The sequence below is a fragment of the Rhinatrema bivittatum genome, chromosome 4, assembly GCF_901001135.1.
Source record: "Rhinatrema bivittatum chromosome 4, aRhiBiv1.1, whole genome shotgun sequence".
NCBI lineage: Eukaryota > Metazoa > Chordata > Amphibia > Gymnophiona > Rhinatrematidae > Rhinatrema > Rhinatrema bivittatum.
In genome coordinates this window covers 285,838,587-285,851,407 of record NC_042618.1, presented here as the reverse complement: position 1 = coordinate 285,851,407, position 12,821 = coordinate 285,838,587, and the positions used below count along the sequence as shown (strand labels likewise).

General features: G+C 44.4%; 1 protein-coding gene across 1 annotated transcript; it reads left to right on the top strand.

Annotated features, from left to right (window-relative positions):
• Nucleotides 1-7,765: 7,765 nt before the first annotated feature.
• On the top strand, nucleotides 7,766-11,853 carry BHLHE41 (basic helix-loop-helix family member e41). The gene is made up of 5 exons (XM_029600164.1): nucleotides 7,766-7,996; nucleotides 8,090-8,153; nucleotides 8,385-8,492; nucleotides 8,748-8,859; nucleotides 9,713-11,853. The coding sequence occupies exons 1-5, from the start codon at nucleotides 7,935-7,937 to the stop codon at nucleotides 10,609-10,611; spliced, it is 1,245 nt and encodes a 414-aa protein (XP_029456024.1). The 5' UTR covers nucleotides 7,766-7,934; the 3' UTR covers nucleotides 10,612-11,853.
• The last annotated feature ends 968 nt before the right edge of the window (nucleotides 11,854-12,821 follow it).

The following is a 12,821-nucleotide window of genomic DNA, read 5'->3' as shown; positions in this document are numbered from 1 at the left end:
AATCCATGGAAAAAGGATTACATGGGTTACACAGTCCAGGAGTGTTAGGGTAGTGGACCCTTGGATTGGCTGAGACTGCAGGTGTAGCACTGTGGGGGTCCCACAGTGGGTGTCACAGTCGGGAGGCGGCGCTGAAGAGGTGTTCCGAAGAAGGCTTCACCACTGGAAGCCCGAGGTCCCCCCAGGAGGAGCCCATAGGGACCCAGGCCTCTTGGACTTAGATGTGACCCTATGTGATCAAGGAAGCGGCCGAAGAGATTGTCAATGGGAATGGTTGGGCCCCGGAGGCCAGAAGAGTTTTCACCCTTGGAAGCCCGCGGCTCCCCAGGCAGGAGCCCATGAGAGCCCGAGCCGCTGGGACTTAGGAGAATCCTCCGGGCAAGCAAGAGCTGGATACCTGTAGACGACGAGGAAGCTGAAGTCGGAGTCAATGGACGAAGCAGGGCCAGAAGTCAGAAGTCCAAAGCCAAAACCAGGGGCGAAAGTGGAAGTCTGGGTCAATGGACAAAGCAGGGTCAGAAGCCAGAAGTCAGAAGTCCGAAGCCAAAGCCGGGGCAGAAGCTGAAGTCGGAGTCAATGGACGAAGCAGGGTCAGAAGCCAGAAGTCAGAAGTCCGAAGCTAAGATAGACGGGAATCTGGGGACAGCAACTAGCAACTCCTAAGAGAGAACCTCGTTGCAAGGCGAGGTCTAGAGGTGGCTGCAGGGTTTAAATAACCCAGCAGCATCTGACATCATCATTGGGGCTGACCACCATCTCCCGTGCTGGCCCCTTTAAATTCGGAGCCCCGGCGCGCGCGCGTGCCTAGGGGGCGGGGCCAGCGACTGGAGGTCGACGGCGTCTCCCTCGCGGAGGGGACACCGCAGCAGGCTGGATGTCGGGCCTGGACGGCCGGGGAAGGGTTCCCAAGGCCCGGCCTGGCCGCAAGGAGAGTGAAGGTCCCGTGCACGGCCCGGGACCGTAACAAGGAGTGAGCAATTCTAGTTCTCAAGCGCTACCAACTGGTCAGGTTTTCAGGATATTCCTAAAGAATATGCATCTGAGAGATCTGTATAAAATCTCTTGCATGCATATTCATTAGGAATATCCTGAAAACTGGCCTTGAGGGCCTGAATTGCCTACCCCTGTAGCTTAGTTCCACACAGAACTGAAAGGTAGGCAGTATGAAAGAAGGAAAGTGTGAGTGTGTGAGAAAGAGAAAGAGACTGAGACTGGTGTAAGACCCTCACAGCTTGAGAAAGATTGCTAGGAGAAACTTCTCCCCAGTCACAGAAATAGGAAGTGAAAGGGCAAGAGCTATGACAGAGAGAGACACTGATAGGAAGAGAATAAATCGGTTTTACTCATTATATACATGGATTGCATACATAGTTTTCTTAGGGAAATAAATGGAAAAAGCAGTACAATCCATGCATGCAGTGGAGCAAACCCAGGACTAGATCAGCTTAATCAGTTAATCTGGGATAAGGTGGTAACCCTAAGAGCAAAAGATGTGAGGCAGAGGCAAACAGGGACAGAATAAGAACATAAGAACATAACAAATTGCCATGCTGGGTCAGACCAAGGGTCCATCAAGCCCAGCATCCTGTTTCCAACAGAGGCCAAACCAGGCCACAAGAACCTGGTAATTATCCAAACACTAAGAAATCCCATGCTACTGATGCAATTAATAGCAGTGCCTATTCCCTAAGTAAACTTGATTAATAGCCGTTAATGGACTTCTCCTCCAAGAACTTATCCAATCCTTTTTTGAACCCAGCTACACTAACTGCACTAACAACATCCTCTGGCAACAAATTCAGAGCTTTATTGTGCATTGAGTGAAAAAGAATTTTCTTCGATTAGTCTTAAATGTGCTACTTGCTAACTTCATGGAATGCCTCCTAGTGTTGGATTCGTGGACCCTTGGGCCGATCGGAACCAGAGGGCGAGCCGCTGAGCGAGGTGGCAGCGGTGGTCCCGACCGGGAGGCGGCAAGGACGGAGTTGTGGGTGGCCGGAGGAAGATCCTAGGAAGCCCTATGCGACCAAGGGCTGTGGCAAGGAAGGATGAGAGGGTGGAGCTGGTACAATGGTGAGAGGATCTTCGCCCTGGAAGCCAATCCTCCCCCGAGAGGAGCTCGTAGGAGTTCGGTCGCTGGGACTTAGGAGATTCACCCTGGAAGCCGGAGTCCCCCCAGGAGGAGCCCATAGGGACCCGGCCGCTGGGACTTAGGAGAGCCCGCGGGGGCGGAGTCAGATGGAGTCCAAGGTCGTTGCTCACCAGCCCAGAGTCGTGTACCAGAGAATCGTCGCTTGCCAGTCCAGGATCAGAAGCCAGTGGATCGCCGAAAGCCAAACCGGGGTCAGAAGCCAGAGAGTCGTCGTAAGCCAGTCCGGGGTCAGAAGCCAAGAATCACCGTAAGCCAGTCCGGGGTCAGAAGCCAAGAATCTCCGTAAGCCAGTCCGGGATCAGGAACCAAAGGAGAACAAGATGGCACAGGAACGCAGCAACTGGAGACAGGAAAACCTGGGAACCTCGCTGCAAGGCAGGGAATGGCTGCAGCTGCAGGGCTTAAGTAGCCCTGCAGCGTCTGACATCATCCAGGGCTGATTCGAGCCTTTCCCGCGCTGGGCCCTTTAAATGCAGGGCAGAGACGCGCGCGCGGGCCTAGGGGGGCGGAGCCAACCGCGGTGAACGCCGACAGCGATGAGGAGGCCGTGACGCGGTGCCTGAGGGCCATGCAGGCCCAGGAGAGCTGGCCACGCGCTGGGGACGCTGAGGCCGGGGTCCCTGCAGCCCCGGGGCGTGGGAGACTGAAACGGGACCGCGGCGAGGTGAGTGTCGATCCCGGGGCTGTCCCGGGATCGCAACACCTAGTCCTTCTATTATTCGAAAGTGTAAATAACCGAGTCACATCTACTCATTCAAGACCTCTCATGATCTTAAAGACCTCTATCATATCCCCCCTCAGCCGTCTCTTCTCCAAGCTGAACAGCCCTAACCTCTTCAGCCTTTCCTCATAGGGGAGCTATTCGATCCCCTTTATCATTTTGGTTGCCCTTCTCTGTACCTTCTCCATCGCAACTATATCTTTTTTGAGATGCGGCGACCAGAATTGTACACAGTATTCAAGGTGCGGTCTCACCATGGAGCGATATAGAGGCATTATGACATTTTCCGTTCTATTAACCATTCCCTTCCTAATAATTTCTAACATTCTGTTTGCTTTTTTGACTGCTGTAGCACACGGAGTATTATCCACTATGATGCCTAGATCTTTTTCCTGGGTGGTAGCTCCTAATATGGAACCTAACATCGTGTAACTACAGCAAGGGTTATTTTTCCCTACATGCAACACCTTGCACTTGTCCACATTAAATTTCATCTGCCATTCAGATGTCCAATCTTCCAGTCTTGCAAGTTCCTCCTGTACTGTATCACAGTCTGCTTGTGATTTAACTACTCTGAATAATTTTGTATCATCCGCAAATTTGATAACCTCACTCATCATATTCCTTTCCAGATCATTTATATATATATTGAAAAGTACGGGTCCAAGTACAAATCCCTGAGGCACTCCACTGTTTACCCTTTTCCACTGAGAAAATTGACCATTTAATCCTACTCTCTATTTCCTATCTTTTAACCAGTTTGTAATCCACGAAAGGACATCGCCTCCTATCCCATGACTTTTTAGTTTTCCTCGAAGCCTCTCATGAGGGACTTTGTCAAATGCCTTCTGAAAATCCAAATACACTACATCTACCGGCTCACCTTTATCCACATGTTTACCAACCCCTTCAAAAAAATGAAGCAGATTTGTTAGGCAAGACTTCCCTTGGGTAAATCCATGTTGACTGTGTTCCATTAAATCATGTCTTTCTATATTCTCTACGATTTTGATCTTGAGAATAGTTACCACTATTTTTTCCGGCACTGAAGTCAGGCTCACTGATCTATAGTAACTCGGATCGCCCCTGGAGCCTTTTTTAAATATTGGGGTTACATTGACCACCCTACAGTCTTCAGGTACAATGGATGATTTTAATGATAGGTTACAAATTTTAACTAATAGATCAGAAATTTCATTTTTGAGTTCCTTCAGTACCCTAGGATGCATACCATCAGGTCCAGGTTATTTGCTTCTCTTTAGTTTGTCAATCTGGCCTACTACATCCTCTAGGTTCACAGTGATTTCGTTCAGTTCGTCGGACTCATCACCCCTGAAAACCATCTCCGGAACTGGTATCTCCCCAACATCCTCCTTAGTAAACACAGAAGCAAAGAATTAATTTAGTCTTTCTGCAATGGCCTTATCTTCCCTAAGAGCCCTTTAAACCCCTCGGTCATCTAATGGTCCAAACGACTCCCTCACAGCTTTCTTGGTTTGGATATATTTTAAAACGATTTTATTATGAGTTTTTGCCTCTATGGCCAACTTCATTTCAAATTTTCTCTTCGCCTGTCTTATCAATGTTTTACACTTAACAATGCTTATGTTTTATCTTATTTTCTTCAGATGGATCCTTCTTCCAATTTTTGAAGGATGTTTTTTTGGCTAAAATAGCCTCTTTCAGCTCACCTTTTAACCATGACGGTAATCCTTTCTTAATGTGTGGAATACATATGGACTGTGCCTCTAGGATTGTATTTTTTAACAATGTCCATGCCTGTTGAACACTTTTAACCTTTGCAGCTGCACCTTTCAGTTTTTTTCTAACTATTTTCTTCATTTTATCAAAGTTTCCCTTTTGAAAGTTTAGTGGTAGATCTGCAGATTTACTTATTGTCCCCCTTCCAGTTATTAGTTTAAATTTGATCATGTTATGATCACTGTTTCCAAGTGGCCCCACCACCATTACCTCTCTCACCAAATTGTTATGCTCAGGCTTGTGAACCCTTGGGCCGACGGGAGGATGGTATACCTTAGGAGGAAGATCCTTAGGTTCTCCCGTCAGGTGGCGAGGCAGAACAGAAGATGCGACCAGCTGACCCTCGGCACTGGAGACTGAGGCAACTGTGGAAGCAGATGAAGAGTCGTGACGTGAAGGAGAAGAATGGAGTCTTTGCCACTGGAAGTCCGCGGTCCCCCCAGAGGGAGCCCTTAGGGACCCGGACCGCTGGGACTTAGGTGGACATTTGAGAGGTCAAGGAGTCGAAAGTTTGGTACAAGGGCTAATTGGAGCTTCACCCCTGGAAGCCCGCAGTCACCCCGGGAAGAGGCCGTAGGGACCCGGGCCACTGGGATTTAGGTGGGCCTTTGGAGATGATGGTCCAGAAGAAGTCCGAGGTCAAGTGTCAGAGGGTCGGCGCTTACCAGTCCGAGGTCTATACCAAGGGATCGCTGCTTGCCAGTCCGAAGTCACACACCAGCAATCACCGCTTGCCAGTCCGAAGTCACACACCTGGAATCACCACTAGCCAGTCCGAAGTCAGGAACCAGGAACACCAAGACGAGACAGGAATAAGGATCCAAAGTAGAAGAACTCACTGAAGCAAGTAGACCTGACTACATGGGACGTAGCCAAGTCGAGGAATGAGCAGAGGAAGTCTCCTTTTATAATTCCTCTGCTCTGGCTCAAAGGGAACAGCTGAAGATGGTTAAAGGGATCAAGTCCCTTTAATTCTAATGAGGAGGCGCAGCCTCATGCCTAAAGATGGCGGCGGCCATCTTGGATTTCCTCCGCGGAGGAAAGACTGCAGGACGCCACAAGGGAGGAGCAGGGACGGCTCCCCACCCGGCGGCCAGCCCGGGGACCTGCACCGGAGCGACGGGCACCAGTCCAGGGGAATTTCTAGGGGCTGCCATGGCAAGTCGCCACCGCGGATGAGGTAGGGGGCCGTGCCCATGGCCAGTCACGGGCGTGGAACACAACACAAATCCTGCGTTCCTCTAAGAATTAAATCTAAAATAGCTCCCTCTCTTGTTGGTTCCTGAACTAATTGCTCCATGAAGCAGTCATTTATTACATCCAGAAACTTTATGTCTCTAGCAAGTCCTGATGTTACATTTACCCAATCAATATTGGGGTAATTGAAATCTCCCATTATTATTGCACTGCCAAATTGGTTTGCTTTCTTGATTTCTCTTAGCATTTCATCATCTGTCTAACTATTTTGTCCAGGTGGATTGTAGTATACTCCTATCACTATACTCTTACCCAACACACATGGGATTTCTACCCATATAGCTTCTACTGAGCATTTAATCTCTTGTATGATCTTTATCCTGTTGTACTCTATACCCTCCCGGACATAAAGTGCCACATCCTCACCAAGTTGATCCTCCCTATCATTGCGATATAATTTGTACCCTGATATAGCATTGTCCCATTGGTTATCCTCCTTCCACCAGGTTTCTGTGTTGCCAATTATGTCAATCTCATCTTTTGCTGCTATACACTCTAACTCTCCCATCTTACTTCTTAGATTTCTGACATTTCAAAGTGTGTTTTTTGTTTGTATTAACAACCTGCTTTTCAATTGTTTGGGATAATTTGGAAATCATTAGCTTCAGTGATTTTTTACATATAGGTACATGGACTATGTTTGCTTTTAATGGAACCTCTCTGTTGGGATGCCCTAACTCTCCTATTTGATTAGTATCCTTAAAGGATGTGAAAGAGACAGGAAGTAAGATTGCAAAGAGAGATAGAGAGATAGAGAAAGAATGAGATAGAGAGATAGAGAATGAGATAGAGAAAGAATGAGAGTTGTGTGTGAGAGAGAGAAGTGGTAAGAAAGAGAGAAACCCTAACCCTCTTCTTATCTGCCCCATTTTGTTGATTGACACTTCATCTTATATGTAATTTTTTTCTGTACTCTGTCCCAAAATAATGCTGATTCCTGCTCTAAAATATAAATTAGAAAAAATAATACTAAGAATTCAACCATAAGAAAACATCCCTTGAGTTAATAGTCTGTGTACATGAACAGATAGTTGATAAGGGAAGAGACAAAAGGAGACAGTGAGTGAATTGAATATTGTATCTATTTAATTACTCTAAATCTGTGCACCATTTTGGGGGTCTTAGGTCTTATACTTAAGAAAATGGGGCCTCTTTATCATCTAGACATACTGTCATTTATTTTTTTCTGGGCACTATGTTTTGGAATTTTTTTCTTCTCTGGTATTTTTCTCTTGCCAATGCTTTGCCTTCTTTTATTAAACTTTTTACTTTGACAAATTCTTGTCTTAAAGAGATTTGACCTGTGTTGTTATCTGCATAAGTACTGGACTAAGAAATGGCAGGGCTTGCAGTTATGGAATAGTCAGATTTTGGAAAGTAAAGCAAAATAAATAAATGTTTTGATATGGCAGAACAGGAAATAGAATCCTCTCTTATAAATAAGGGCATCTTAACTGTCGGGGAAGGTAATAGGTTGCATTTATACTTGTGCACTAAATAAATCTAGACTATTGGTGAACAGTTCTGAATCTGATAAACAACAAGAAGTTGTCATTACTTTTTATATTCATAATTTCAATGTGTGCCATATGTCTATATATCAAACAGCTAGCAGATATAAGAGGTATAGCAACCATGGAACATTTCCTTGTTCAGTATATAAATATTTTGATACCAACGAAAATGCATTAATTTGTGAATGCTCATATTATGCAGAGACCTACTTCTAACAAATATTTTAAACCCATTTTTATATGTGTGAAAGCCTAAGGGAAAACTGGCTCCGTTTAAAATTCTTTGTTCTAAGTACTGTCTGCCTTTTCTGTCTGCTATATTTTCTGACCAATAGGTGGCGGCTGTAAGTCATTTTACGACTTTAGCAGCCATTTGTTTTCCCTGCAAAGAAGCAGCAGCAGTGTGCAAGAGTGCAGGCTAGAAACTGGTTCTCACTTTCAATTGCAGAAGTCTGGATGTGCAGGGTTTTAGAGAGTATCAAAGACTACCAGTTTACAAATTTAAAAAAAACCTCAGCTCTTGCCAAATATGGACGAAGGAATTCCTCGTTTGCAGGAAAGACAGTTGCTGGAGCACAGAGATTTCATAGGGTAAGGTACCTGTGCATTTTGACAATAAAGGCATTTGAAATTTAAAGTGGAAATACAGCTAGAACATAATTATATTTCATCTGTACTTTACAGAATGGACTATCCATCTTTATATATGTGTAAACCTAGAAGAGGCATGAAGCGTGATGAAAGCAAGGTAAGTTTTTTAAAGCTTTTTTTTAGCTTTTAATAAACTGTCCAGAAAATTGTCTTTGCTGATTTTAAAAAGGTAAGCATGTTTTTCTTAACTAAAGTATTTTACCCCATGAATTTTAAGAGTCACACTTAACTTACAGGAAAGGTGGTAAATCTGGAGATTAATGGAATGCAGTTGAAGGTATCTTCAGTTTCCATTATGTAATGTGTCCTTTTCTATTTTTATATTCAGGAAACATACAAACTACCACATAGATTGATAGAAAAGAAACGACGGGATAGGATTAATGAGTGTATAGCTCAGCTGAAAGATTTGTTGCCTGAACATCTGAAACTGACGGTAAGGTATATGTTGTTTGCCTTCTTACAAAAATAACAATTAAAGAATTACCTCAGAAGAAGGCAAATTGGTTTGCTGCTTTGTTACAAGGTACTTAAACAGGAAGAAAAACACAAGTGTCTGAGTTAAAGCAGAGCAATATAGAGAAAGCTTAAAGAATGTATTTGGTTCCATGCTGTTGAGCATACACTGTGATAGTATTCCATTGTTAAGTACATGAAGTAACAAGTTGCTCTTTTTGTTTTTCACTTTAAGACATTAGGGCATCTGGAGAAGGCTGTAGTTTTGGAGTTAACTTTGAAACACTTGAAAGCTTTAACAGCCTTAACAGAACAGCAGCATCAGAAGATAATTGCTTTTCAGAATGGTAAGCCAGCTGTAAGAGGCCAGTGCATGAAATGGATATCACAAACATGGGGTAGATTTTCAAAACTTACATGTGCGCACACACAGTCGCACAATTTTATAACATGCACGTGCTGGTGCGTGGTTGTTATAAAATGCCAGGTTGGCGCGCACAAGGTGGGGTCTAATTCTGCAAAATCTCACAGTGACTCATCAGGGCCTTCCCCAGTTCCCTCCCAGTCTGCTCCTTAAACTTCGCAACACTAACCTTCCTTCCCCTATCCCTATCCTAACTACCCCAGGTTTTTTGTCATACCTTTTGCTCCTGCCAAGGCCGCTGTGCCAGGCACCGCCCCCGGACGCCCCATTTTAAGGCCCCGGCACTTACATGCGTCCCAGGGTTTAGGCACATGGCTGGGCCCATTTGAAAAATGGCTTGGCCCATTTGAAAAATGGCTTGGCCTGCATAAGGCCCAGCTACGCGCGTAAACCCTGGGATTTACACACGCCGGAGGTTTGAAAATCTATACCTTAGGTTCTTGCCCTATCTTTCACAGCATGCCAGAATTGATCTGGGATAGTTTTGCTTGAGGTTTATAAAGAAATAAAATATTTTTAATTCATCTCAAACTGTGCATATATGTATAACTTTTCTGTAAGTTTTCCAGAAGATCAACCCAATAAAGAATTTTGTTTAGTAATGAGGTGCAGGCAGGGAAGATTGCAAAGGAGATACACTGCAGCAAAGTAAATTATTAAATTAAGAATTATAGACACTCTTTCTTTTTAGTATTGCTGTTGATTTGGAAAGTCATGCTAATCCATATTGTAACTAAATAAGGATACTAATGTTGCTTCTGTTTTTCCTGTCACAGGGGAGCGATCTCTGAAATCCCCCATACAGTCAGATTTGGATGCCTTCCACTCTGGATTTCAGTCTTGTGCCAAAGAAGTCTTGCAGTACCTTTCCCGGTATGAAAGCTGGACTCCCAGGGAGCAGAGATGTGCCCAGCTCATCAATCATTTGCACTCCCTCTCCAACCAGTTGTTACCTGGCCCACTGCTGACTCAGCAAGTTTCTGAGAGCAAAAGATCTGCACAAGATCACAGCAGCTGCAAAACAGAACATCAGGCAAACTGTGTCCCAGTGATTCAGAGGATACAGAATGTGGAGCTGAATGAGAATGATACGGACACAGACAGTGGCTATGGTGGAGAAAGTGAGAAGCAGGAAGGAAAAGCTGAGGCAGCCAGGAACCTGAGCCAATCCCAAGCAGTCAGGAATATTGCCATCAAAAAGGAACCTGTAGATGAGCTACCACCTAAGAGGTTTAAGAGGGAGTGCCCAGGTGGCAGGGAGCCAGCACTCAGAGCTGATGCAGCCTTGCTCAGTTCCCTCATGGCCTTCGGGGGTGCTCCCTTTGGCCAGCAAGCACCGCTGTGCCTGCCTTTCTATTTCATTTCCCCATCTGCAGCCACTGCCTACATGCCCTTCCTAGAGAAGCACAGCATGGAGAAGTATCTGTATCCGGCGACAGCAGCAGGTTCCATCCCACTGCTGTACCCTGGGATCTCTGCAGCTGCTGCTGCTGCTGCTGTCCCCTGCCTCTCCTCAGCACTGACACCGGACAGGATCTGCCCTGTCCCATCTACATTGCAGAGCGATGATACATCCCCATCCCTCTGTGCTTTCCCAATGGCAGCAGCGCCTTTAGCTGGGGAACTGGACAGTCCCAGGCAGGACCTGTTGCAGCCTGCAGAGGAAAGTGACTGAGCACTTGGAACCACCACCTCAAAAGGAGGAACATTATAACAATCCTGTCCCTCAGAAACATTCACCAGAAACAAAAAAGGGTGGAATTGGTTTATGATTTATAAGCATTCTGTGATCCTGCATCTTCTTTACCTGTTATATAAAATAGCTTATATTATTGGTTGGGAAAAAGTCTAAAATTCTAAGAAACCCTCCTACTCTAGCACCTCAAAGGAACAATTTTTGGACAAGGAAAGGCTTCAGTGTTAGAACATTTCTTTTTGTGGGATCAATTCAATTCAGTTAATACAAGTCTAGCATCATCTTAAATATTTTGTTACTCAATATTTTCTGTGTTCAGCTTAAATGCACATAGCTGTAAAATGTTTTTCTAAGGTAAATTAATGTTGCACCTTAATTACGAAATATGTCAAAGACAATTTTGTAGACTTGCATTTCTATTCATTTTTCAGCGCTGAGAAGGAATGAGAAATGCAGGTGGCAGGATAGCACTTTATTGATATGTTGACCATTAATGAATGGAGGTAAAATAATTGTTTAAAATTATGTGAAGGTCAAGTCTAAATGGTATGGAAACAGTGCTGGTTCCCATCATTAATATATAGCTCAGCTGTAAAAAAATGAATGTTTGTGGGAAATGAAAATCCCAAACTAGTTTGTAGTAGATTTTAGAACTAGAGGAAAACAAAAACAATGTCAGGTTAAATTTGTAATGCATAAACGCAGAGGGTAAAGTCCCTTGAGACTTTTCCAGCCGTGACAGAGTTATTTCCCATTCTGGAGACTGCCAGACACCAGATAATCACAGAGAAAGCTCGATATTTTTAGTTTGTTGCCAAGGTAGCACTGTGAGAAATCGCACTTGAATGTTATGTAAGAGGTGAAACACAACAGTCTGACTAAGAGTGAATAAATATCCTGGGTTGGTATTTCAGTTTTGTACATTTTGCTGCTGCTGTTTGCTACTGTTTGCCTCAAACGTTGTTTTCAAACAACGTTAAAAATCTTACTGGCCTATGGAGTGGCTGTATGTAAATAGTTGTTAATACATCGAATGAATATCTGACAAGATATTTTTGTAAGGGGGGGAATATGTGGTAAAAGATATTTTGAGTTCCAGTTATCTCTTCGGAAGGATTTGCTGAAAACAAGAGTTATACTTTTGTTACAACGCTTATGCTTGGTACAAAGCTTGAGTCTTAAATTATGAAAAAAATAATAAATGCTGTCTGATGAAACCAGCTTCTCTTTTAAAACAATTTAGTTTGTCATAGAGAAATCGTCTTTATTTTCTGATTTTTCCAATACATCATGACATCTTCTCTAAATATTTAACCACATCTTTCTAATGAGAAAAATATTCTTAACTTCAATGAATAAAACTTTAATACATAATATGCATGTTGTCTAGTGCTTTAAATTTTCAAAACAATTAGGATGAATTTTTAGAAAGACTAAAATCTATGCAACAGTTAGTGAAGGTAGTAATTCAATGATTTTTTATTTGCCATGTTTTATTCTATTGCGTTACAGAGAGAGAGAGAGAGAGAGAGAGAGAGAGAGAGAGAGAGAGAGAGAGAGAGAGAGAGACTTACTATAGTGCCTATGCCCTACATAGGTATTTTAACCCCTATGGGAGGGCCACCTACTAACTCGGGGTGGGGATTAGGTATGAGCGTCGGGGGTTGGGGGCCACTTTCGCATTCCACATGAGACCTACGGACTGAACAGTGGTCTCTAGTGCAGATTTGCTGGCCGTCGGAGTGAGGACGCTCACTCCAAGCGGAGATTTGGCCAACATTCTCTCCACCTAGCATGTTGTTGCCCAGGTAGAGTGTCCATCAAGCTAGGTAGAGAGAACGTTGCCCAAACCACTTCTTGGAGTGAGCGTTCTCACTCCGACGGCCAGCAAATCTGCACTAGAGACCACTGTTCTGTCCGTAGGTCTCATGTGGAATGCGAAAGTGGCCCCCAACCCCCGATGCTCATACCTAATCCCCACCCCGAGTTAGTAGATGGCCCTCCTATAGGGGTTAAAATACCTATGTAGGGCATAGGCACTATAGTAAGGCTCGCTCTCTCTCTCTCTCTCTCTCTCTCTCTCTCTCTCTCTCTCTCTCTCTCTCTCTCTCTCTCTCTCTCAAACCGGCAATTATTGTGCACCGCAAGAAAAGACTGAACGAATCATCGTGCAGTGGGAAAACATCGCG